Source organism: Rhopalosiphum maidis, chromosome 2 (assembly GCF_003676215.2).
Source record: "Rhopalosiphum maidis isolate BTI-1 chromosome 2, ASM367621v3, whole genome shotgun sequence".
Taxonomy (NCBI): domain Eukaryota; kingdom Metazoa; phylum Arthropoda; class Insecta; order Hemiptera; family Aphididae; genus Rhopalosiphum; species Rhopalosiphum maidis.
This window is the reverse complement of record NC_040878.1, coordinates 76,727,372-76,754,731: the sequence shown is the minus strand read 5'-3', so window position 1 is coordinate 76,754,731 and position 27,360 is coordinate 76,727,372. Positions and strand designations below refer to the sequence as shown.

General features: G+C 32.0%; 2 protein-coding genes across 5 annotated transcripts; one reads left to right on the top strand and one right to left on the bottom strand.

The window, feature by feature from the left end:
• Positions 1–215: 215 nt before the first annotated feature.
• LOC113554805 (collagen alpha-1(III) chain) lies at positions 216–14,524 on the top strand. Of its 2 annotated transcripts, none has more exons than XM_026958849.2 (10): positions 216–367; positions 5,931–6,243; positions 6,500–7,184; positions 7,390–7,721; positions 9,738–10,688; positions 11,672–11,864; positions 12,029–12,146; positions 12,248–12,554; positions 13,021–13,152; positions 13,599–14,524. In XM_026958849.2, the coding sequence occupies exons 2-10, from the start codon at positions 5,959–5,961 to the stop codon at positions 13,758–13,760; spliced, it is 3,165 nt and encodes a 1,054-aa protein (XP_026814650.1). In that variant the 5' UTR covers positions 216–367; positions 5,931–5,958; the 3' UTR covers positions 13,761–14,524. The 2 variants fall into 2 exon arrangements, with proteins under 2 accessions (XP_026814650.1, XP_026814651.1); XM_026958850.2 differs by lacking the exon at positions 9,738–10,688 and adding an exon at positions 8,032–8,121 and having other exon boundaries at positions 13,599–14,519.
• A 3,732-nt stretch (positions 14,525–18,256) lies between these two features.
• On the bottom strand, positions 18,257–26,328 carry LOC113551680 (D-aspartate oxidase). 3 transcript variants are annotated; one of them, XM_026954069.1, is made up of 9 exons: positions 23,566–23,708; positions 23,274–23,413; positions 22,549–22,705; positions 22,060–22,291; positions 21,224–21,382; positions 20,699–20,883; positions 20,503–20,603; positions 19,880–20,033; positions 18,257–18,603 (listed from the first exon to the last, which is right to left on the bottom strand). In XM_026954069.1, the coding sequence occupies exons 2-9, from the start codon at positions 23,297–23,299 to the stop codon at positions 18,334–18,336; spliced, it is 1,284 nt and encodes a 427-aa protein (XP_026809870.1). In that variant the 5' UTR covers positions 23,300–23,413; positions 23,566–23,708; the 3' UTR covers positions 18,257–18,333. The 3 variants fall into 3 exon arrangements, with proteins under 3 accessions (XP_026809870.1, XP_026809872.1, XP_026809871.1); XM_026954071.1 differs by lacking the exons at positions 18,257–18,603; positions 19,880–20,033; positions 20,503–20,603; ... (1 more) ...; positions 21,224–21,382; positions 22,549–22,705 and adding exons at positions 24,137–24,293; positions 24,457–24,617; positions 24,778–24,898; positions 25,992–26,328 and having other exon boundaries at positions 22,154–22,291; positions 23,566–23,844; XM_026954070.1 differs by lacking the exons at positions 18,257–18,603; positions 19,880–20,033; positions 20,503–20,603; ... (2 more) ...; positions 22,060–22,291; positions 22,549–22,705 and adding exons at positions 24,137–24,293; positions 24,457–24,617; positions 24,778–24,898; positions 25,992–26,328 and having other exon boundaries at positions 23,081–23,413; positions 23,566–23,844.
• Between the last annotated feature and the right edge of the window lie 1,032 nt (positions 26,329–27,360).

Below are 27,360 nucleotides of genomic sequence, written 5' to 3'. Positions count from 1 at the left end.
GGCGGAGAGTGAACGGCCTTAGCCGGTTTGTTGTTGTTTTTTCGGCGTGCCTTACTACCTATACTGTTGTACAGTATCCGTTGTGTTGACCGGTGGGGGCGAATATTATTATGCATTATTGTATTTGTATAGGTATACACGCGGTGATAGAAGGTGGCCGGATGCGTCTTGAAAACGAAAATAGTAGGGACGGAAAAAATACATAATAAATCCGGCTGTTACCGTAATCCCAGGTCAGTCTGTGATCGTTGGAGAAAGTATATTACGGCCGTCCAAGTGAAGAGACTAAACACTGTCGAACTTACGTCTCTACCATACCTTTATTCTGTCACGAACGTCCCAACAGCGCATTGGATATACTGAAAAGGTAATATTTTCTTCTATTTAACTTTTGATTTTAATTTTCGTTTCGTTTTTTAAATTTGGCTTCGATTCGTATTTGTTAGAGTTCGCTCATTTTGCGACGTAAGTAATCTTTGATTTATTTTTGATTTATAAGTTGATAATTATAATGTATGCACTAGGGAGTTCCTTAATTTTCAATTTCAAAATATTAATAAAACTAATTTCTTACAACGCGATTTTATCAAATTAAATTAAATTAATCAATTGATTTTACATCACTAAAATAATAATTTAAATTTAAATATTATTAATGTGTTGTCTAATAATTTAAATTAAAATATTTCAGATTACTCATTTATCCTATTTAAATTTGACAGCAAAAATCGAAATTAAAAAAATAATAATACGTCGTTAAAAAAAAACTGTGTTATTTAATTTATTTTAAAATAATTATTATATTTGTATACACTTCATTTTAAATGCTTAAATTCTTGACATTATTTTAGAACCATTATAATTTTTTATTAATTTCATTAAATAATATGGTGTTGAGGTTATTAATTAGGAGTACATTTTATTTTGATTCTTAACATAGCATTCTAAGTTCGAGTAATCGAATTGTAATTTAAATACATGTCCTCGTTATTATATAATAATAATTATTAAATAATATAATATTATACTATACTACTATTACTACTGCTACTAAATAATAATAAAAATGACAAAAAAGCTAATTAAATATAATTTTAGTATCGGAATGACGGCTTCGTAGCGGTGTTTATCTTAAATTTGAATTCATTTTTCATAAATAAAATTCAATTGATGAATTATATTAATAAACCATATACACTTTAGTTATTACAAATTATAATACATTTAAATTCGTCATTATGCTTCTTAAATGTTGTTGGTTAATATACTGAAATTTGTATTTCATTAGTGATAGCAAAATAAATTTTATTTAAATCCTCTGTATCCAAATACATTGGCATTTACGCCGAAAATATTTTGCCACCCTTAAAATGTTTCAAAGGTCAGCGGGATACCTCACCGTTTATAGTTTTACCACCTACTTTATCAAATTTATTAACGCGATATACGTTCATTTGGTTTGCCTTCTGGTCTGCGGTGAGATTATTACAGAATACCATTATTAATAATTGTATTATCATAATAAAGCGGTTGGACGAGGAAATGACGAGGTAACGGACACGATAAACGATATTACGTAAAACCACCAAGTCTAATATAATAATATTTTTATTTGCTACCGTGTAGAGGTATTGAGTCCGTTAAGTAATTCATAACAAAAATAAAGCATAATCGTTATTATAATGTAATACAGAATATATAATGATGTAGTCGCCGCCGAGGTCATCGATACCGTAGGTAATAGGAGTATAATATTATAATTATCCACTTTCTCCGTTCGGACAACGCACGCCGATAACCCTCTCTCGTGATGAGCCGTAGACTTATAAGTTATAGCAATCTTCATACACAATTCTTTTTCCGCTTTTAAATCATTTTTCTCTCGTTCTCTCTCTTCTAGCTCTCTCTATCACGATCTTCACTCCTCGACGCGTTTATTGGTGTAGATAATATGTGTATCATAGTGGTGTGGGCCGCGCACGTCCAGTTCCGGACGTCCGCATCGTGCCGTGCGTGGGCTGATGCTGCTGACACAATATTTGGATTTCTCAAACTGTTATTATTATATTTCGCATTACGTAAAATCTTCGTTAACCAGACGTGATTATTTTCCATTGTTTTGATTATTCTTATTATTATTACTCTATTTGGTATATTTGTATAACAGCAAACAGTATACGTCATTATTATACCGTATCTGTATAAAATATAATAAATACATATTATTAAGCTCGTGTTTATTCACTAAGCACTGTATGCTTTGAAGCATTGAGTAAACTGAATAATTGAACAAGGGGCGTAGTTCTCGGTTTGAGGGAGGATGCAAAATTTGGTCGCTTCGAGTGTCGAAGATAAATCAGCCTCTGTCGACGGCCTACGACCAGACATATTTTTCATAATTTCGGGAACAGTAGGTATATCGTCGTAAAAAATAATTAGTATAACATAACAAAACGCTTATTAACTATGACGACCCGTAGCGCAGAGTTGATAGATTAAAAACATTATTGGTAGTCATATATACTTACGGATAAGGGAAATACAATTTCTGTCCACGGTCCAAGTTTATTACTTAATATTATAATAATGTATGTATGTATGTGTGTAGGCAATTTTTTTATTATTATTGTAGTATGGCATTTATTCTAGTAGTGGTGCTTAGCCATCTCTCCTCAAATACATCACATTTCAACGTTATTATATAAGACCTGAATTTCTCGGAACTCAGCTCCGACAACAGCCACGGCTCACGAGGAAAACGTGTCTATGGCATAAACCACCCTTTCCGCGCACATCTAACGGGTACATGTGACCCGTACATGTAACATTAATATTACGCAATTTAAATATTATTGTAAGACGTACGGGTGAATCGCGTGCTCACTGTTTCGATCGTATAATAAGAACACGTTTTTCGAAAGCGCGCCTTGTGACTGTTTGAAAACTGAGAAACCGAGGATGTAGATGAAATTTTTATCCGACGTCCCGATCGAAAATACGCATTATATTATTTCGTCATAGAGTAAAAATGTTTTTGGATTTTTTTTTTTTTTTTGGTGAACGCAAAGAGGGCAAATGTCGTTAATAATAACAATTTAAAATCTTTATAAAATATATCAAACGTTGACTTCAAAATGAAAAAAATTACTTTTAGTCTACTCGTGTGCTGTGCTTTTCTTATTATTGGGTTTTTACTGCGATTCGAACGTTTGGTTCGTCGCTAGCAGTAATCGTTAAACATTTAAGAAGGTGTCTATCGTCTCCGTGCTACAGCAGGTTTCGAGCGTCGTCCGGACCATTCGGACATTTCGGTCGTCATAACGTAGGTACATGCAATAAAGCACAACGCACTTATTTCTAACGTCTCGTGTAAATGAGACGACTTAAACGATTCCCGTTGAAATTACCTCAACGGCGGTGTAAGAATACGGTGTAATTAAAAAATAAATAAATAAATAATGATCGACAACCCTGAAAACTTTTACAAGTGTTGTAGGTACACACGTACATTTTGTCGTTACATAATATTGGAAATTTCGCTTTCTGTGACTCATATACGTATATATATAATATCGTAATAGTCGCGCATAAAACGGCGGGCCGGCGTGTGCGCGTAGGTAGACATAAAAATGCAATTTGGGTACATATACATCTGTATAATATGTAATACACGCGCAAACGAATGACGATTGTTTTCGCGAATGCCGTCATCGCAAAAATGAATACATCAACGTCGTTATAATATATAATATTATTCGCGAACCTACCTATATGGTGTATTAAGGTGTATTATGTATTATATTGTGATACCGTTGACCTCGGCGAGACGAGTAACATCCATACCGCACGTCGTCGATTGTGTTACGTGACAGGTGTCGTCATTATCACATGGCGCGTAGGTAGGTATAGGTATACCTACACGGGGAGAAAAACGTAAAATTAGCGAACCATTGTTTTCACGTGTCGCTAATACTTTACCTCGTCCCACCACTGCGCCCACGCACGCACACGATAAAAAAATCTACCCCTATTGAACAACGATTCCGGCGCTTGTTCATCAATACCCATCGCGTGTAAGCCGTCATCATTTGCTCGGAATCCGAATCGCATTTCTGTGTCGCTCGTTTTCTTTGGCGGCTTATGACATAATAATGATAATACCCGCTTTCAAGGTCGACGGCACGTCGTGGCATTGAGCGCGTATGTGGGAACAGCGGCGGAAAAAACCGAATCCGGTGGGCGACGGAAAGTGAAAGCGTTTCGGACTCTGTTCACTTTCACTTTGTTCGACGGCGCAACGTTATTACAATAAATGCACGCACGCACTCGCGCCACGGCACGCAGTCTTTGAATATAACCGTCCGCCCGCGCGTGATCGGAATGGAAAGAGTTTGATACAGTCGAATCGAAACATTAGCGCGTTACCTACACTATACGATGGACACTTGTTGATATAAAGATATTTTTTTTATTAATTTTTTTGAGAAAATTCAATTATATTATTGTAAGTACCTACATATCATAGGTAATCATAAGCCATATTATAATTGGCCACGGTCCGTTTTCCCCAAACCTACATCGATTAATATGTTTTTTTTTTTCCAAAATACAAAATAAGATTTTATTTCCAATAGACATTTTATTCGCACTGCTTGCCCCTTTATGGAAAGCGGTTTGAGATCACTCTCGGGTATTTCCAGGCAAGACATTAATGACCTCGGTGGCTCGGATTTATATTATTTACATGCATATATTATTTAACGACATGTAGACGACGCGCAACACATCGTTATGAAATTGTTTTCGATTTTACTCGCACGTTGCAATTATTACTATTATTATTCCGTTCTATTATATATTATACAACATGTCAATATACAGTATACACAATGTATTTATATAAATTATAACGTCTGGCATTGGTCGTTTTGAAATCTTTACCATTTTTATTACATTTTTTTTTTACGCCAAACAATAGATCGCCGCATTCACATATTATAACGTTTTAACATAATATCATGATATATAGTACGCCAATCGCATTGTCGATCACATTATCACAGCCATTGTAGATCCGTCAAAATATAACTAACCACATTACTTCACTGCATAAAACGTGCATACCATGTGCATGCCAAGTTGGTTTTAAATCTGTTTTTTTCATTGTTATTCGAAACTGTATGAATGCGCCGTTACGAAATACGTCGCCCAAACGTTTTTGTACAGAGTCATTACAGTTTGCCCGACGCAGCAGGATTGTAATATTTTAATATTGATGAACAGATGCCCTTAATAACTGAAACATGTACATAATATTATATTATTATGTGCTTTTACCATAACGATAATAGATAAAAGTCTATACCGGCGGGTGGCGTCTGACTAGTGCAATTATAATTTATAATACACAAATAAAATAATAACAAAATAGCAGTCCCAAATCACTGTTAAACATCATCTGGATAATCATGTAATATCAAAATAATTTATTGTTTTATATATAAATTTAAATATATCCTTTTTGAGACAAGATTTTATATACATTGTATATTGTATACCTAGCATATTACCAATGGGCTACTTAATTTATTCGATTTTATTTTCATATTCTTTAAGCATTTAGTTTTGTTATGTTTCTTACTTTATTTATCTTGTAGTGTATAATATTCTCCGTAAAACCTGTAAATGGTATAACACGTTTTAATGCATGTTTGTAAGTGATGTAAAATTGTTGACTTATACATATATTATTATATTTATAGAAAAAATGCTAGTTTACGATTAATGTAACTATTAAATTGTTTGTTTTTATCTAGATAAATATAATGTTGGTGTTTTCTATTATTTTATGTAGATAATCGTTAGATTACGTTTGTAATTTGTTGTTTGTACTAATATACTAAAGATGTTTTTCCCCGTTTGATTCGCAGTTCAGCGACAATAAATAGCAACAGCATCATGAGATTTTTAGTAACGGGCTCGTTCCTATTGGTCGCGCTCGTCGTGCACGCGACGACTACGGAGGAATGGTCATGGGGCAAGGACAAGGCTAAAAACAAAGAGCAGAGCGTTACATCCTCGGACTCCGGAGTAGCCGCGGACCGTGAAAGCAAGTCGATAGATTCGTATTCGGCGTCCAACGACGACGGAAGCCAAGAAGTCGAAGTGTCGCCCGCCAACAGCACGGACACGCAGGGAAGACATCTCATCAGAGACAGACTTTGCGGCTTGGGTCTGATGGAGGTAATTAATTTAATTAAATACGAGGCGATATCGATAAGCACATACCAAATAGATATCTACAAGTAAACTACGGGGACTATCACATAATACGAATTATATCACATATTTTGATGCTTTATATCGCATACACAAATCCATGTTTTATACTCGTACATGTCAACTATAAACTTTATATAATCTGACTTTGGCTTGAACTTTAGACGTACAATATAATATAGTTATGATATGTCACGTTGAGAAAAAAAATCGTTTTCAGTGCGACGACGACGAGTTGGTAGAACCCAAACGGTATATCGGTCCTCAGGATTTGATTTACGCGCAGCCCGTGTCGCTGAAACCGGTTGGACGTCCCATCGCCGCCATACCAGTCAAGTCGACCGGATCACCGCTGTCATCCGTCGGATACGGCCCACCACGTCCCGTCCCATACCCTGGAAGTTCGTCCTCTTATGGTAGCGGCCCATCGTCGTCGTACGGTAACGGCCCACCGTCATCGTACGGCAGCGGCGGCCCGTCTTCGTTCGGCGTCGGCCCACCTATACGTAACCGACCCGGCCCTGTGTACGGCATCAGCAGCCGACCTCCACAGGTGTTCGAATCCGAAGCCGCAGAGTCCTACCGGCCCAAGCAACCAATCGTGAGCGGCGTGCCCTCCGTAACCTTGCCGGCCGGCGGCCTACAGCAGCACGTCCACCATCACTACCACCACAGCGACGGCGTAGACGGAATCAAAGCCGCGTCGTCTGTCGTTGACTCGGGATTCGGGCCAATCAGTGGCCCAATCGGTGGCTCGCTTTACGGAGGCAGCGACGGTTCTCCATCATTGTACGGTCAAAGCAGCACCTTGTCCAACAGCTACGGCGGCAGCTTCGACAACTACGAAACTCCGGGTGGCCCACTTTACAAAAAACAGCTCAACATCAACGCACCACCACAGTCAAGTAATAGTCGGCCCGTTACCCATCACGTACAGTGGCGTATTCACACATTAACTGACCAAAACAAAAAAAAAATAAAAATAAAAATAAAAAAAATGTCCAAAAATTATTAGATCCCTCCCCTCTACTCACCACCAACGACAGTGCGCCACTACGTTCGTGCGTGATATTGTATCCCTATATCTGACGTGTGATTTCGCTTGTACAGATTCCTTAAACGGACCATACGCCGGTGACCGGTACCCGTCCTACGAAACGCCAAGAGCTGACAACTACGGATGTTATTGCGTACCGTACGATCAGTGTCTGCCGCATGAAGTCGCTCGCAAGGAGGACGGTATCGCGGGTATCGACCCGAGGAACTTACACCAACAAGGCAAGACCGACATCGAAGCCATCGGGCTAGATGAGGTGGTAGTCACTGACGGCAATGGTACCATCGTGTCGCACCACAAACCGACCGCTGACGTGGCCACCGACAAGCAGGCCAAGGCACGCCGGCGCAGGGACGCCCCGCAGAGCAAACAAGACGCAGAACCGGTAAGTGCATACCCCTACCCTCTCAACTCAAAACTACCCTTAAATCAAAATAATTTTACGACATTCGAGGACAAACCTGTGGATAATGTTTTACTATATCAACATACTACATGTAGTAAAATATCTTACGATTTACATAATATATTATTATACGACGAAATATTACATTACTCTATTAGACTATATCATACATTATTATAAGCCACTATACATAAATATATTACCTATATACGGTGCGATACTTTTGAACATATGACACTACATGCGATGCCGCTGTGACTTATATAACGTTTGAAACTGGACTTTTTAGCGGTACCTCGAAAGACCTACTTCGGTGGACGACTTAATCAGCAACGGATATAACGTGGAGATTCCATACGACGACGACCACACCGATGGCGTAAGTGCAATTAGATTCATGTGCGCCAAAAACTAACAAACACACACACACACACTTATACTTCATACCAAATGGCACTTTGTACTTAATGTTTGCAAAACTTTTCGAATCGTAGCCACTGGAGGTTTGAGTCACGTTTCTATACGCCGCATTTATATGACTTTGTCTCGGACTGTTTTGTTTGCTATTGACACGAATCCTTGACACGCATTAATATGTAAAAACAAAATGTTTTATACGTATTATTGTCAACGAAAACAATTAAAATCGTATGGTTATCATAATAATTATTATTTATTAATGATGAAAGGTCGTATAAATGGATTTTAATTAATCACTATTGTAAATTAACGTAATTCAAATTTCCAGTAGTCGATATGATATAAAAACTTTTAACGCTTGACACACTTGATCACAACATACTCACTCGATACATTATACGATTGACTAACGGGTTTACATTTACTAGCATAAAAAAAGTAAGGAATGAATTGAATATTGCTAACTACGCATACCTAACTAAATATTTATACAAACAATAACGATGATAAACCGTAGACTCGGAAAAAAGAAAAGGAAAACGCCAAAAAAAAAAAAATATTACTTCCGTTCGGAAGTGTTGCGAAACGCCAATGTGTATAATATCATGAAGAATATGAAAACTATTTTTCCCTGCGTCTGATCTGAATTTACGTATGTACGTATCTACAGTACTATTACAATCCACAACACACAATAAATACATATATATATTTATATATACCTACATAAATAGGTCGTATTTGACGAAATTTTCTACGTCCAAACACTATAATAACACACAAACGGTAACCAAGTAACTTGTCAGTTTTTTGAATAGATAATATTTCAATAGTCATTGAAGTAAATAATATTGCACATATAACATTTGTGTGTAGTCTGCTCTAGTATGCAATAATATTGTTCGTCTACATAGTAAACTTGTCTCTACGCATTGTAGAGTTTTTACACGAATAAATTACGAAATGGGAAAACTAAAAAATTTTATTGACAAAGACAAGTATGTATACTACACGATAATGGCCGAGAGAAAGACCGAACGCGTCTTCTAATTCTCAACGTTTGTTATGTTAATATTGAATGACGTAATACGCAATATACATACGTACGTTACATTTTATTTTGTGTTAACATTTTATTCCATTAAATTTCACTCTACACAAACGGTCAATGAACGCTGATGATTTTTTCCGTGGTATGAATATGATTTAAGAAATTATTCACTTTTAGTTTCATAGATTACATACATAGCAAATATACTTTTCGTATAATAGCACGATTGAATTCTGATCACAAAACAATAACAATAACAACTATAATAAAAATATAAATATAACAATTCCCATGTATTGTACATCAACTAACATTTGTTATAACTCATGAAAACTTACTTATTCATCTTAACTGGACCAAAATAGTTTGAAAAAAGATGCAAATATACAAATATTTCGCGATTATGTGCTTACACCTGAAAAACGATACACTGAAACGAATATATATCCGATCTTACGATGATATCTGACAGCTATAGGGCAGCATTATAGGTTTGATCGGGTGGTGTGTATATGTGTTTACAGCGAAAATTCGGGGGTCTACTCGGGGGCAGTTCAGGAGGAGGCGGAGCCGTGAACGAGGACTCTGACGACACCGGAAGTTCCGGCGTCAAAGTCCGACCCACATTTGGAGTATCTTTTGGACTACCTTCCGGCGGCGGTGGCGGCGGTTCCCCCTATCCAATCAGCCCCTATGGTCCCAATCCCTCGGTAAACCCGTATGGTCATTCCCTGGGAGGTGGTAACGGCCTTAACCTGGGCTTGGTCAGCGTTAATCCACTATTATCGTTACAAGTCAGCAAAGACGAATACGGAGAGAAAATTGTCAAGCCCTGGGTGAACCTACACGTGACACCCAACGCGGGTCTAGTACACAAAGTCGGTGATATCGTGCATAAACTCAAATCACCACACTATTACGGTGGTGGTTATGGGCACCACGAGTACCCTCCTTCATACCTTCATCAACACAACCATTACCACGTGCAACCTCCACCTCCACCACCTCCATACTATCACGGCAGCCCTTCATATCACGGCCCACCCAAACCATTCTATCATTCCAAACCATATTACGGTGGTGGATACGGAGGGGGCAGTTATGACGGAGGTTATGAAAGTAATGGTTATAGTAATGGTGGTTATGCACCCGATTATCACTCGTACAGAAACGAAGAATATGACAACCAGGGTGATTATGGTTCATCAGGTCCAGGTGATTATGGTTCATCAGCTCCCGGTGATTATTACGGCCAGCAGCACGACGATTTCGATTCGGACTCCTACTATAGAAGTTCAAACATAACCGGTAGTAATAACAATGGTAACAACAACGGTGGGTACAATAGCCATGACGAATCGTCGTCGTTCGGCGCCGCGGGTAGTCCAAAAGTATCTTTTCCCAACGACCGTCAGTCCACGGGGTCCGTTAAGTTCGTAGGTGGCGGCCAACGGCACAAAAGAGATGTGGAAGAGGTGAGACAGTTAAAGCATAACAATGTTGGGTTCCTACCAACACTAACACGTGGTGGTACGAAATCAATGTTCCAATCGTCTCGGTGAACGGAACAAAGTCAAATGGAGTCAAAGTGTTAGTATCTAATGGCACATTTACCAAAAGTTCAAGTTTATGCCTGCAGGTCTGTTTTTTGAAAACAAGAAAAACGTCTTCGAGAGCCCCTATTTAATACAAAAATGCATATGTGTAATATGAATTCAAAAATGCTGTATAACCACATAATTTTCAAAAAAAAAAAAAATCGTACACCTTCTGTCGAGAAGTTTAACTAATGTACGAAAAAATTCTCGTCCCTAATTCGCATATTCTATTTGACTTGGCTCTACCACCCAGCTATATATAACACTAATCGCTAAAAACTACAGATGTTTGGAACAACAAATTGCTTGCGATCTTGATTCGTCGACGCAAACGATCGATCGTATAATAATAAAATATTCTAACTAAATGTTTAGATGTACATACAATATATTTACACGCTTCAAATGGGGAATTGACCGATGATAACCACTGCAATAACATCAAATTATAAGAATAATACCATCCCGAAGTCATTAATTATTAACAAAATGAAACGATAAGCACTCAAATTAGAATTTTATAATAGATACGCCTTTTGTTTTGGTCCAAAAATATTTATATTTCGAATCAAAATTAGACACTAGTCACTAAACACATTGTTCTTTTATACTTTTTTTACACTCGCTTAACTCGTTGTGCTACTCGGTCCAACGCCTCTCATTTGACCTGGATCACACTAAACACATTACAAAACATCACTTTATTAACCGTTTTGGACATACGAAAATTGTCTAATTATAACACACATTCAAATAACAATAACATTTTATAACATTATGTCATCGTCGTAATTGACACCGCTCAAAACGTATAGTCATATACTCAAACGGACAATATGTGTATGTGTGTGTGTATATAGCGTCAGTCATCGTATTCGGCTAGCGGCCGTTGCGGACCCAGACAAGTTTGCTGCAGACGACCGCCCGCACCGCCCATCCACTCAGGTTCGTCTTCCAACTACGTCAGCGCCGGACAGTGCGGTAAGAGGAACACACACGGAATCACCGGAAGGATCAAGACACCGGCATACGTGGACGGAGATAGCGAGTTCGGTGAGTGGCACTACAACTAAAACCTATTTTAAAATTATACATAAATCGATAATAGTATAATCGATAATAGTATACGTGTTAAATCTAACGTTACCAAGTGTAGGTTATTATATAATAACTTAATTACATTATTTGTACTCACTGAATGATGTTTTTGTGCACAGGTGAATACCCGTGGCAAGTGGCCATCCTCAAGAAGGACCCTCAGGAAAGCGTATACGTCTGTGGCGGTACCCTGATCGATTCGTTGCACGTGCTCACTGCCGCCCACTGCATCAAGACGTGAGTTTCAATAACGTTAAATTATACATTTTATTTTGCCAACCCGTTATCCAATTACGTGTTTTAATCATTGATTATTGCCTATTTATTTATACACACAGATACCATGAACAAGACTTGCGCGTTCGTCTGGGCGAATGGGACGTAAACCATGACGTGGAATTCTACCCGTATGTAGAAACAGACGTTGTCAACATGGTTATACACCGCGAGTTCTACGCAGGCACGTTGTACAATGACCTGGCCATACTCCGCATGGACAAGCCAGTCGACTTTGCCCGAAACCCACACGTAAGCCCAGCCTGCTTGCCGGACGCGTTCTCTGACTTCACCGGACAACGGTGCTGGACGACCGGCTGGGGCAAAGACGCATTTGGCGATTACGGAAAATACCAAAATATCCTCAAAGTAAGCTTTGCGTATTGTAGAAAATATCAAAATTCTAATCTCAGTATTAGTGTTAATACGAATTTTTTTTTTTATAACATTTCTTTGGGAAAAAATTTATGTTTTTAATATTCACAATAGGCTATAATATTATAATATATATATATACACACAATATTAATAAGAAAAGCCGGAAAAATCCTTATTCTATCCATAGATACTCGATCGGCTTAGAAAACAAGATTTTCAGTCTTTTAATACTATAGAAAATACTATTACATTTAGAAATGAAAATTATGATTATAATATTAAAACAGGAAACGATGATTTTCATAATTTATTCAAAAAAAAAGTAAAATTGTAACTTTTTGTGCGTAAATGACAACACCGAGAATCGTGAGCGTATGGCGATTACGTCAAAGAAGAATTAATCATTTATTGTAACACCAGTGAACCATTTATTTATTTTTTTTTTTTTTGCACATAGGAAGTGGACGTTCCAGTGATTTCTAACCGCCAGTGCGAAACGCAATTGCAGCAAACTCGCCTTGGGTACGACTTCAAATTGCACAACGGTTTCTTATGTGCAGGTGGAGAAGAAGGAAAAGACGCTTGCAAGGTACGTCGATAGAAAAACGTCTTAAACATCTCTAATACATAAACACATTAATCATTGCCTAGGTTACAAAATACAAATTTACAATGTTACATATAATAATATTATGATACAATATCGTTTATCAGCGTTAATTTGAAGAAATGCATTATAAACGATAAATTAAGATGAGCATGTTAGGTAAAATACCCCATGTGTTAATTTGTATGGATCCTCAATAAGGTTTTCAATAAAAAATATTTTGACATTGTCGCGGTCGTCATCGCAACTTCTATCAATATTATTCGTATTTTTTTTTTTTTACTTTTTTTTTTGCTTTTCTTGTCTTAAAAAAATACCTAAATTTAACCATTGTTATAATTGTAATTAAAAACAAAAGCTCTTCAACAAAAACTTGTATTCAGTCACTTGAATTTATCTCATCAACAACGATTTATTATACTTTAAAGGGTGACGGTGGTGGTCCATTGGTCTGTGAGCGCGCCGGTTCGTGGTACTTAGTCGGAATCGTCAGCTGGGGCGTGGGATGCGGTCAGCCTGGTGTCCCCGGCGTCTATGTAAAGGTATCTCACTACCTGGACTGGATCAGACAAATCACCAACAAATACTAGAATGAACGACGAATCCAAGCGGATTATTATTATTATTTTTTAAATTATTTATTTTAAATGTATTAGTATGCTTTACTATATTTTATGGAATTGTCGTGTCGAACAAAGAAATTGATTTTTTTACCCCATGTTAGATATTTTACTCTATTAATATTTATTAATTGTATGTAGAAAGATTCCTGTGTAATATACACACCGTAAGTGTATTGCATAATATTGTATTGTATAATGTATTAGTAGTTTGTTTCGAACAATATTCGTAAACTCGACAATGTCGAGAAGACTGATAGGGTTGTTTTTATGATTTAAACGGAGGAATCTGAAATTCTTGATAAATTAAATAAAATATAAATTAATTTCATTCGAAAACATAACTATTGTATCTTGTATGTTTTCTTCAATACGAACCCCAGTATATTATACTCATGCGTGTTATTATAGTAAGTTACCATTGATTTTTCTACATTATATTATTATTATTTCACCACTTAAAACTATGTAAGTATTGTGCCACAGTGGTAGAATATAAGTAAATAATTATATTATGTATCTGTTTTTACACTAATTATGTACCTATAATGTTATAAACTTTAAGTATTAATTGTTTAACATAATAATATTATATTGTATTATACAAAAAATACTTATGATAAGACAACACCTACAACCAATACTTGTAAATAAAAAATAACTTGTGCTCTTAACATCTGTATAAGTAAACGTTGTATCTATAATACATATCATTATAGAAATAAGTTTCTATTAAATTGTTCCATTTAAATTATTATTATTACTATAAAAATTTGTATGGATCCAATAAAAATATATTTTTGTATTTGAAAGTATAACCGGTGATTTTATTTTATTTTCTTACCTTCATTCATTCATTAAATTATATCCGCAAAACGGCCAAAATATGATATTACAATTTACGCATGGCTTCGTAAAGAAACGAAAGAGTATTTACAACTCTTATTGTACTATATTTCTACCTGTAGGCTAATGCCATTGAACCATTGTAGAATTATTATAATTTATTCTTTAGTCAAAATATCAAATATTATAAACATATCTATAGACTATAACCTATATTAGTTGTATAAGATCTAAAGTAAAAGTAACGGATTATAGCTAGTACACTAACCATTAATCCATAACCATAGTCAAAAGAAAAAAAGATTAAACGAATACACTTAACAATTATACAACAATATAAATTAAAAACTAGCAATAAAAATCAGAATTAGAATTTTTAACGTAGGTACAGTAAGTCGTTCAAGTGAGTTTTTACTGAATCACACATAGGATTACTATATTATTATAGACCAGTGGTTTTCAACCGGTGTTTCCCGGCACACACTGGTGTGCCGTGAGCGCTTTTGAAGTGTGTCGCGAAAAATCTATTAATAGTTTTATTAGTATGTATTTATATGTATATATAGGTATATATATAAAATATGATTCACATATTATATAGATTGGTGTGCCGCGAAAATTTTGTAGAAGATGAAGTGTGCCGCGTGGTTAGAAAGGTTGAAAACTACTGTTATAGACTATAGTTAAATAACAATAAGTGCCATCTAATAATTGACAATCATTATATCTGTGAGATTGTTATTATAATAAAATAATATGTGGTTTAATTATTTCATAAAAATATATAAAATGAAATTTTCGATTCCAGTTCAATAATTAATCTGTGTGGACTTTCATCCTTTGGATCCATCACAAAAATAGAACATTAACCCAACAATAAGCATATGTATATAGTTTTATATGCTTATGTATAATATATATACTTTATACCTCGATAAAGAATATAGTATGTTCTCATGAATATCTTTATGATATTTATTTATAATTATAAAACGTAGTGCCTAAATAAATAACACATGCAAATCTGAACTTAGTCCTAAGATATATAAATAATATTAATAATTATCGGTGCATCTGAGTTAGGTCTCAGAAGTTAATTGCATGCAGTATATTCAGTATACTACTTGGGCCTCAGATTTTTCAATGTTTATATAACAACAGGTGTCAACAATACATTTTATGAAAATTGTACACTCAAAAGCTGTCCAAAGTATTTATGCAAATGTTTACAATAGGTGCATAACAATCATTGTTTAAACTCGAAATTTATGCAATGAATGCAACAAACTAATAACGAAATGACATATATAATAGTAATAAATGATAAATCGTAAAAACACATTTTTTGTGGTCAAAATAGATCATACTAAGTCCTAAGTCTGTTGAAATGGGAGGGAAAATATTAATATGATAATAAAGTACTTATCGAAAAATATTTGGGACCTGACTCAGATGCATCCATAATTATTATATAGACTTTATTAATAAAGTTAGGTAAAGAATGTCGTTATTATTTTAAGCACATCAATTATATTTTATTAAATTGCTTAACATCCCTGCAGTTAATATATTATAATTATGTGATGCTTCGTTTATGATCAAAACCATCCGGTTTCACTCACTTTATTTCTCATTTCAATTTATCATAACATATTTTATTATTTAAATAGATAGGATATAGATAGGAATAACTAAAAGTGTACAGCTTTCGGATTCCACGACCTTACCTAATCAGTTAACAGTTAACTCGCCTAATCGTCAGTTTACAAGCTCACGTATTTGACTTATATAGCCAAAAAACTATGCATGCTAGAGAACCTTAAACAACAACAAGAAGACATTTTGGATCAAACCTAAGGAATACGGCAAAACAATAATCATATATGTACCTAAGGGCTTAGCCGGGATATGCCATCACATATGTACCTATGTCACCTGTTGTATCATATACTCGTGTACCTTTTATCGTTTACTGGATGGCCGTTGTGATTATAATATCATTTACTTAATAACCATGATCTATTTCTAGATCTAATTTCCAGACTTGGACCGAGTTCACTTGTTCAACACTCGCGACATGACAGACTTGACAGACATGGTACAACATAGGACGAAGCTACTTAATCGTCAAAAAATATTTCGGTTACCCACTTATCATTGCTGTATTATGCCAGTATAATATTATAAATGATAATATAAAAATAATTTTGATAGTTCCACTATTAAATGTAAACCACAATCGAATTCCAATTGAGTCTCAACGTAATATTCAACACTTCATCAGGTATAACGAAATCGCGGTATCATAAGTTTTAAGAATGTAACGGTACGATAGTGGCTCCACACCATTACAGTATTTGTATTTATATTTCACTATTATAAGGCGGGCCGCACACCAGACAAATTATAAACACGAAACTTTTTATATGCAATCGGTTTCAGAAACTAGTTTCACGTTGATCTGTATATTGAAGAAACTCAAACAATGAAACTATAGAATAAACGAAATATGATTAGTTTTCAAAATGTCGTCTGACGAGGACGACGTGATTTTGCTTTGGTGGTGGGCACGTCAAAAAAAAATTTACTAACTTACTTTATTTCAGTACGTCAAAAAATTCGAAAAAAATATTGTTTTTTAAACTAGCACTAGTATTTTAAGTATTATTATATTAATAATAAATATTAATATTAATATAAAAATATTGAATAGTAAATAAGTTTATAAATCAAATTATATGAGTATAATTCACTCAGTAAAAACTAAAAACGTGTATGACTGTGTGAAAATGTTCATGAAACTGAAACAATGAAACCAGAATAACAAATTTCTTGTTATCAATTTCGTAAACTATAAATAAAAATAGTTGCATGAAACTCGGTGTGTGTTTCCCCATGCAAATATATCGGCTGGTTTCATGCAATTATAGTTTCGTGTTTATAATTTCTCTGGTGTGCGGCCCGCCTAATATGCATATATATATATTCATCCTAGACAGCTAAATACGTGTGTCATCTTACATTAATTTTATATTATCACGGAGTCCCACCTATAGATACAACTATATTTTGGTTACTTGACAGTTGACAACATATTTTATAATAATTTAATCCTTCGAACTAGATACTGCATATTCGTATGCCGAAGTAATCTCGTTTCATCTGTGCTCGTTGCATCATTGCTACCAGGTAATCGGTAAAGTAAAATGTTAAAATATTAACATTTTATTTCAATATACGTTGAATTGTATACTTGGTATAACTAAGTAACTTGTCCAATAATAACATTTAGATCCTTTCATATTCACTCGTTTAATATTAATCTGTCACTGGTACACCTTACCAGAGATAAAATAAATGTTTTAATTGTTTTCCCTACCACATAACAGTCTAAATTGCTTCCTGTAGTGCACCAAGCGACTAAATAAATCTACTGTCTTTCATTTTTTTTTCTTAATAATCAATATTTTCTAAAACTTTCACATTGCTCCTAATATAAGTATATTTCTTATCGTTATCCTTTGAACACTCTAATACTGTTATTAAGTAATTTAATTAGTTAGTTGTATATCTATTCGTGTTTATTATATATAGCATAATTTGTAATTTATTATTCTATTTTTCTTTTATACATTTATTAAGCTAATATTTACCGAAAATTAAGTAAAACAGTAATAATAATAATCATAAAAATTCTTCATTTACACCAAACAGTCGGCGCGTTACTTAAATCCAATTCTCTGCTCTTATTCAGCGTCCGCTCGTGCTCAGGTGCCAAGCTCATGGCTCGCTGCAACTCCGGTCCATAGACGTTGGCCCGGTCTGGCGCCAATGTCAAAGCCAATTTGAGCTCATCAACGGCTAGGTGTGCGGTATTTAACTCGACCAACGCTCTGCCTCGATTGTAATAAGCCTCGGCTCGCCAACCCACGTTTCCTTCAACCGCTGGCACCATTAACTCCAACGCCTGCGAATGCGCATAAATTATATTTCTTTACTGCATGGTGATTCATCGAGCACGCCCCTTTTATATTTTAATAATGTATTTATTCAAATTCTGGTTTTAACGATTTTTTAGTAGGCTAATCTACTCAAATATCTAATAAAATCTAAAAAGTGCTTGGAAAATATTCGATTAAATTTTGATTTATACACCTACCTGCATAAAGATATCCATAAAATGCATCTCCTTACAAATAAACATAATACGGGATAGTTCTAATTTTATAAAGTTTATATTCCTACAGCATATTTCTTAAATAGTATAAAAATATAATTATTTGAAATTATTATTTTTAAGTATATCAGTCCCTCACACAAACGCATATTTTATCTCCTACACACTTATGCTACACATACAGTCTCTTTTGAAAAAAATAAAACGAATAGAAACACATTTTATAATAATTATTAAAATTACTAAAACTTTGGTATAAAATATACATCACAATAAATGTCCACCAATATTTTTATTATTAGCACGCGACGCCCTAATTATAACAAATTTTTAATTTTAAAAAACATAAAACCACAATCAAATTGTTTGACGAAAAACAATGCGTCGTCATTGAATTATCAAACTCAATAAATTTAAAACATAATTAATTTAGCGGTTTCATATTCACGTGTAGTTAAATGCACGTGAAACTGAATGTGAATTTATTTCACGTAAATCCGTGAAATAATCACGTGCGAATATTATAGTTATTAGGTAGGTACACGTGAAATTTTATTTTCAATACATTCATTATATAGGTACTCTATTTCAATGATCAAAATACTAATTTTTACACAGCGGCGATCGATTATTAGTTATTTATTTTGAATCTAAAGCATTTGCTTCGTCTTTCCAATCTTTTTACGATAATACTGTTTATGAAACATAATATATTATTAGAACAGCAATTACAAATATTTTATCTATTAGTTTTCACGGCAATTATTAACAGTGTTGTTTAATATTGTATTATAATTTAATACGTTTATCGAATATTATGTTTTAAATGAACGTGAACAAAAAACACGTAATCATATAAATCTTAATTCACATTTATATCCAAGGGCTTTGATAATTATACATATATTGGTCGCAATTACCTAAAGTCTAAAATAGGGAGTTTTTAGGCACCTATATGACTATATATAATTATGAAACCACGACAAAAGCCACATATATAATATATTATACATGGATATTATTTGATTATATTTTAAATTAAATTTATACCATATTCTTTACTTACGGTAGTTGCGTCTTCGACAGCTTTATGATAATTTTTCATTTGAACTTGCGCTTTAGATCTATTCAAGTATAAAATAGCCAATTTTGGACTCAACTTTATCCCATGCGAATAAGCACTTACAGCTCCTATGTAATTTAGTTCTGTCATAAATGTACTATGGAAAAAAATAAATGAACAAACTATTAGAAATGTGAAAATTAAATAAAAATACTTAATACTTATGTTATAAAATATATATAAATTTAGTGATACCAAATACCAAACATTATATTCTATTTTGAAGTCATCATTAAGAAATAATAGAATGACATGTTTTGCGTTTGAAATCTTTGTACATGTTAGTATGTTACCATGTAGATAGTAACCACCTATAGTAAGTGGTAATAATGTTTAATATAATTTAAAAATAACTTCGGTACCATTCATTTATACTTTTTTTTAATCAAAAAAGGTATGAATTAAAAAATAAAAAGTTATTTAAAAAATTATATTGTTCATATATTACTGTTATTATTACAATTTAAAAAAAAAACCATCAACAAATGATTTTTAAACAAGTCATATCTAATTAGAGTAATCCTAAATTATCACTAATAATATAATTATAATAATAAGTTACTCACTTTCCTTTTTGTAAACACCATTCCGGATCATGTTCTTCTGGTCTTAAGTCTTCTTCCACGAACCCTGCAGCCCTTCTGGCAGCAGTCTGCTTTTTTAACCACTACAGTATATTGACAACCAATATTACCATAATGTATTGTACTCCATAATCGTAATAATTCAAATATATCATTAATATTGTATATACAATATTACCTCTTGTTCATCAGCTTTAGTCGATTCTCTACTCGGAGTAGTAAAGTGTCTCGGAGTGAAATTAATCTCAATTGTTTTAAAAGTTCTAGGGCTTGGCAATTGATCAATTGGTTCATTTTCTATTTCATAGATCTTAATCGTTTCATCGGTTGAAAAAATGTCTTTATTATTTTTCTCATTTGTTTCTATAAAATATACAAAACAAATAGATATTAAATAAATATTAGAAAAATTTTATTACGTGTATTCTATTGCCGTTAAAAATCTTATTCAGGCTTATTACCTTTTTCTTTTCAGTTGTAATTATTTTAAAACAACCAGTTTACTTATAATATTATTATTTATTTGGGTTGTATTTATTGCAAAGTTAATACACTTAAATATTCTAACATTAAAAGTATCCATAGATCTGATGATACAACCAAAAAATAAATTGTGGTTGCACAACTGTCATCTCATATTCTCATCACAATTTATCATTAAATTATTAATTATTATTACTTATAATAAACATAATTTTCTTACTTTGATCATATATAATTTCTGTTTTTGATTTCCACGTACTTAACTCTTTCAAAACTTTTTCTTTCTCTTCGTCACGAATACTTTTAATAAGTTGATGTTCTTTGTTTTCGAAATCTATTTGCTCCTTGACAGCTAATCGGTCTCGTTCTGTTTTTAAAACTAATACATCATACAAATACCAATAATTAATATATTGCAAACAACAAGTCGAAAATTGAATAATTTATTTTTCTTTAAAATTTAAAGTTTAAATTGTATACTGTACAATCTATATATATATATATATATATATTGTTTTAAATAAAAAAAATAAAAGCAGTATAAAATATAAATAAAATAAGTAACTAAATAATTGTATGTTGCTTATAATATGTAAGGAAACAATTCAGTAATTAAGTAAATCTATAAATTACCTAACCTAACCGTACCCTAAAATACTATTTTTATTTCATATATTTCCTATACGCCCCTTATGAGCAAAAGCAGTGTAAAGTTTTGTTTAAAATTAAAATGGATTATAATTTTAAAGTTTAATAAAAAATGAATTTAAGTTCAAATTTTATCTTTTAACAGTTTTCGAAAAAAAATTAAGTTTGGATTTAAATTTGAGTTCATTAAAATTTAAGTTCAACCCGTTCCAATAGGTACCTAAACTGTAATAGTAATAAACTAATAACTAATAACTGTATACACGACCGGTAGACCTTTTCATAATCTCTACAGTATACAATTTCTAATAAAAAAAAAAGTACTAAAATAAAATTTATATTATTTAAATAATAAACATATGATGTCTATCAATTTATATGACAATTCATTTTACAAAACACACATACCAGTCTTTTGTTGAGATTTATTCTGTCGTTCTTTGATAATATTATTTAAAATTTCACATTTTAACTTTTTTAACTCCTCTTTCGATTTCTTAAGCATCAAACATTCCCAATGTACACGGTTTTTCTTTTTTAACTCAAATAAAACACATCCATCGTCAAAAGTGCACTTACTACATTCTTCGTTTATTTCATCCCAAAGAATCGCTTCAAAAATATGCGGTAAACAGCTAATCTGCATGCGTAACAAATACACACATTAAGATAAGATAATATACTGAGTAGGTATACCTTTAACAGTAAGAAATGATCTCGAAAAGTATTATTATTTTAAATTATTTTTCTTTATATTTTTTTGAAATCATTACAAAACAGTTCTGAAGAAAATTATACTTTTAAACATTTGTATAATGTAATATGCCTACATTAAAATTCTATTTAATTACCAACAATTTTTTCTGGTAGATATATAAATACTGCAGTTAAACTTACTTTTAAATATTTATTAGATGTAAGAATATCAGCATTTTTCTGAGAGACATGTGGAATTTTAATTTGTAAAAACAATTTACATTCAGTTTGCCACCAAGAAAAGTCTTTTACGATGATAGGCATTATATTAAATTTAATTTGAGCGTATTGATTTTTCCTAAACACATATGATGACTGACTACTTACATAATATTGTAAGGAAAAATAATTGTAATCGTCAAACAATTGTTTGTTACCATGGTGTCAACAATGATGGCAATAACAAATAAAATAAATTATATTATGTAACATAATATATAGGTACCTTACTCTTTTTATGTTGTTACATCTCATTATTACTGTTAGTAATATTTTTTAAAGAAAATATAGAGAAATTAGTTATAACTTTCAATAAAAACAACAGATAAGTTTGAAAAATTGATCATTAAATTCGATAAATATTTGTTATATAGTATTTATTACGAATATCAAACATTGACATTTACAATTAATAAATATTTCTATAATACTAAACACAATAATATACTTGTATTTCAATAACCAACGATTATAAAATAAATTTGCATAAAGAAAACTATATTTTTGAAATAATCAATGAAATGTGTTTTAATTAATTGCAAGAATACGACCATAATTAAATCGAACCATTAAACTTATCGAAACAATTACATAACGATTATTATAATATTAGGTAAAAGACTCATATTAAGTATATACTGATATACCACTGTAGCCAAATACGTAATTTCATTACGTGTTTATGATGTTAAATCGATTGTTCTGAAGTCAATAAATCAACTGCATATTTCACTGTTCCCGGCGCTAATGTTACTCCGTATCCTCCGTGTCCATAATTGTGTACAATCTAAACAAATAGATTTAACGAAATTATTCGTTATTATTATATTATATACAATACATATCACACGATAATTTACCTCTATTATCGTACATATCAAGAAAAAAATTATCAATATTCATAAGAAAATACCGAGTATCTTAAATTTAAGAGCTTACCATAGTATCACGTATATGTTCAATTTCTACTCGTATTTTGTTCCTATAAGGTCTAAGACCAACCCAAATCTTGTAGTCCGTTTTTAACGCCTCTTTTAATGATGGTAATAATCTTATACAATTTTCTAGTATTTCTTCTGTGTTGCGTTCGTTCACCTGTTCGTTATGACTGCCAAAATGTCTACAACCACCGAGTACAACAGTCCCATCGCTTATTGATGGAATTATGTAGGTGTCGGAATCGTAGTAGTAAAATTTATCAACCCAAGGAGCTTTGACCTACAACATAATAGTAAAATTTTAAAATACCATTTATTTCATTTTATGATAAAGTATTATACCTGTACATTCAAAGTGAAATACTCTATTGTATTACTTGAAGAATATATTAAAAATTAAATAAGTTATTAGAAAAAATATTATTATTACGTATAACTAGCAGGTATAGATAAAGTAACAATTATCAATCTGCTATTTCACAAATATATTAATTTATTATTTAAGAAATTTGCAATAAGTTTTTATAAATATAAACTTTAAATGTTGTAAAATTGTAATAAAAATATTTTACCCGAATTACTTGTCCACGAATAGGCAACACATTCACATCATTACATAATTTCCCGGCTCTGAGCCCAGTGCAGTTAAAAACAATATCATATTCGCCACACAATTCTTCGAGGGATTCGATTTTTCGTTTAATAATAGTTACACCATTATCATTAATCCTATAAGAAAAAATATAGCAATTTTATATTCAAATAATAATAAATAATTATAGTAACTTTTCAAATACAACTTTATTAATTAAATTTTAAATATAACTATATGACTAGCATACTTAACATTTTTAGATAATGGATAATTATATATAGTTTAAATAATATATACTTTTTTAAAGCCCATGGTAAGAACAATTTACATTCAATGACTATTGACGTAAAGAAGCTACCATAGTTTATCATAGATTGACCTTCGACAGATGAATGCGCTTTTAATTCCTCATCGGTAGCTTCTCTGAAGTCTGGTGAACAATTTTTCATGTAATGGTTCTAATATTAATGTATACATTATAGGTAGGTATAATATTTACATATAATTATAAACTTATGTATATACAAACTTTCAAACGTTGTCTTAATGTTTTAAAGATAAATGATTGGATCATAAATCATTGTTATTGAAATACAATAATGCATTATTATTACTTACTTTTATAATATCTGGATTCTTAGTCGAAAACATGTAACCAGAAACTTCATTTATTCCGCATGGTCCATCCTTACTTTTTAATAATTTTTTATAAAAACTATAAGAATCGTTAACCCATTTTCTATAAAAAGAAATGCAATTAATCGTCAAATTAAAAAAAAAATTTTAATTTAATTTATAAAATAATTAAAAACAATTTAAACTTCAAAAAATATTATAATAAATAAATCATAGCTGTGCCTATCTTAAATAGCTAACATTAACTTATAGTTAAACACTTTTAAGAGGACGTCAGCGCACTATTTGTTTTCTCTCCTTGAAGCATGCACAACATAGCAAATTTGCGGCCCACTAACTTTGTGTTATTAGCTTTAGCATTAAATTGAATTGACCTATTACCAAACTTAAAAACTATCTGTATTATTATGTTAACTATTCTACAATATTTCAATAGTCAATAGTCATACAATTTATGAGTGTAATAAATATTAAAATTTAACAATAATTATATACGACAGAAAAATATATAGATAATATATGAATTGTATCAAATTTATCTAGGCGTGTTTCATAGTACTATATTATATTTAATCAATTATGTTTAAAATTTTAATACATTGGATTTGTATTAATTACGCGCGATAAATAAAAATTATGATAATAATAAAAATAAAAATAAGATTATAGGTATACATAATATAATTGCAACAGAATCAGTTTTCGAAAGCTGTGTGGTAAACAATATTTTTTGGCATGTTGTTAGTATAATATACGTAGGTACAAATTTTTAAGCAATCCTTTCTTAGAAAAAGTGACATATAATTTACAAAGAGAAAAGCAAAATTTTTCCAAATAAATCCCTACTACTTTTTTAAATTGTCCGAGGGATTTATTAATTACCATTGTGAGTACTAACTATTTTTTCTTCTGTAACCAATGCTAACTTTTTACATATTTATGCAAAAAATGTATTTGATTTTCATGACTGAAACAAAATTCATGTGCGAGCTAACATGTTGGAGTTAAATTCTGTGATGAAAAGTATCTTTCAACCCGTCCGAAAGCCAAAAGAATATTCGTACGAAATTGAACACCAATAATTGGTCAAAACTCAAAAACTATGGATTTGTATAATGAATATCAAAATATAAAATTGGCGTTTGATTTTTTTTTTTTTTTATATTGTAGATAACATAATAATAAGGTGAACTTACTGAGAGATTTCGAGGCTGGGACCGAAAACGTACGTGTCAGGCCGCAATAGTCCAGCTGCGCCATCACTGAGCGTCTCTCCGTTGAACTTGTCCGCGATCAAAGTTACATCGTAATTCGGATATCTCCTTAAAACTTCCAGCGCTGAATTAACACCGATAATACCCGCACCGACAATGGCCACTTTTTTACGCTGCGATGTCGCCATTTTAAGAAAACAAAATGTATTTATTTGTTTAATAAACAAACGTAAATCTAACAGAAACGTAATAATTATAATACCACACAAAGTATGCGTGTGTACTGTAAGTACTACAAACAGTACAAACTGTAATCATAATGTATTGAACCGATAAAGCACTTCGATTTAAATTTTATACGATTAACAATAATTATAATATAATGTGATGTATTGTAAATGCGTATTACTCGACCGGGTCATAATTGATAAGTTTAATCATAGTAGGTAACAATTAAAAGATATTAAAACTTGACTAATAAATATAATTGTATATGTACAAAACGTTCAAACTATACCAACACGATTGTATAGTAAGTATATTATACAATAAATAAATAATAATTGAGTAATAACAATAAATGTAAAAAATACTTTAGGTATACCAAGTGACCTATTTAGTTAAGTATTTAAAGTTAATATGTATTATGTGCTGAGTAGAATGGAATAGATTTTAACTTTTGAGTATCACAAAATGTTAGTCCACTAGGAATACTCTGTGCATCTAAACTTTAAAGATTTATAACTAATAAACTAGCTACTGATCTAAAATTTGATTTTTATACATAAAAATACTTTAAATAATATTCTACTATAAAATATGAAATTAAAAATGTATTTTTAATTTTTATTCAAAATAATAAAAACTTAAAATGCGATTGTAAGAAAATTGGTTTCGTAATGACTTAAAAAAATATTTTCAAAGCCTATAAAGTCTATGCATCAGACACAGGCCGTAGGCAAACAATATAGGAACAAACTAGCTTAGCGATTTTATACCTTTTTTTCGGTGTAGGTACCTACAACAAAAATTATATTTAATATTATAACGAATGAAATATCGATTATATGTGAAGATTATGTAATTATATATATATGGAGCGATAATTTCTTAACCTACCTTAAAATGTATCAACGTAACTAAAAAATTTAAATATTTTATAAGAAGTTTAAAATAATTACCTTATATAGATACTTATAGTGTAATTTTTTTTCCAAACACTATTGTCTGAAGATATTCCATTTTCCATCATTCAACGTCTAACACACTTAACCACAATGGTGGGCATTAACTTAACTAGTTAGTTATTTTAGATTTTAACTTATTAACTTATTCAGTTAAAATTTGTATT

What these genes read in the sequence shown, in the direction of transcription:
- LOC113554805 (XM_026958849.2), top strand. Translation starts at nt 5,959, where the DNA reads ATGAGATTTTTAGTAACGGGCTCGTTCCTATTGGTCGCGCTCGTCGTG. An exon ending in CAACGCACCACCACAGTCAA is followed by an intron (nt 7,185 to 7,389) that starts GTAATAGTCGGC and finishes TCGCTTGTACAG; the next exon opens with ATTCCTTAAACGGACCATAC. An exon ending in ACAAAAGAGATGTGGAAGAG is followed by an intron (nt 10,689 to 11,671) that starts GTGAGACAGTTA and finishes GTGTGTATATAG; the next exon opens with CGTCAGTCATCGTATTCGGC.
- LOC113551680 (XM_026954069.1), bottom strand. Translation starts at nt 23,299, where the DNA reads ATGAAATTACGTATTTGGCTACAGTG. An exon ending in CATCTAATAAATATTTAAAA is followed by an intron (nt 22,292 to 22,548) that starts GTAAGTTTAACT and finishes TTACGCATGCAG; the next exon opens with ATTAGCTGTTTACCGCATAT. An exon ending in AGAAATTATATATGATCAAA is followed by an intron (nt 20,884 to 21,223) that starts GTAAGAAAATTA and finishes TATATTTTATAG; the next exon opens with AAACAAATGAGAAAAATAAT.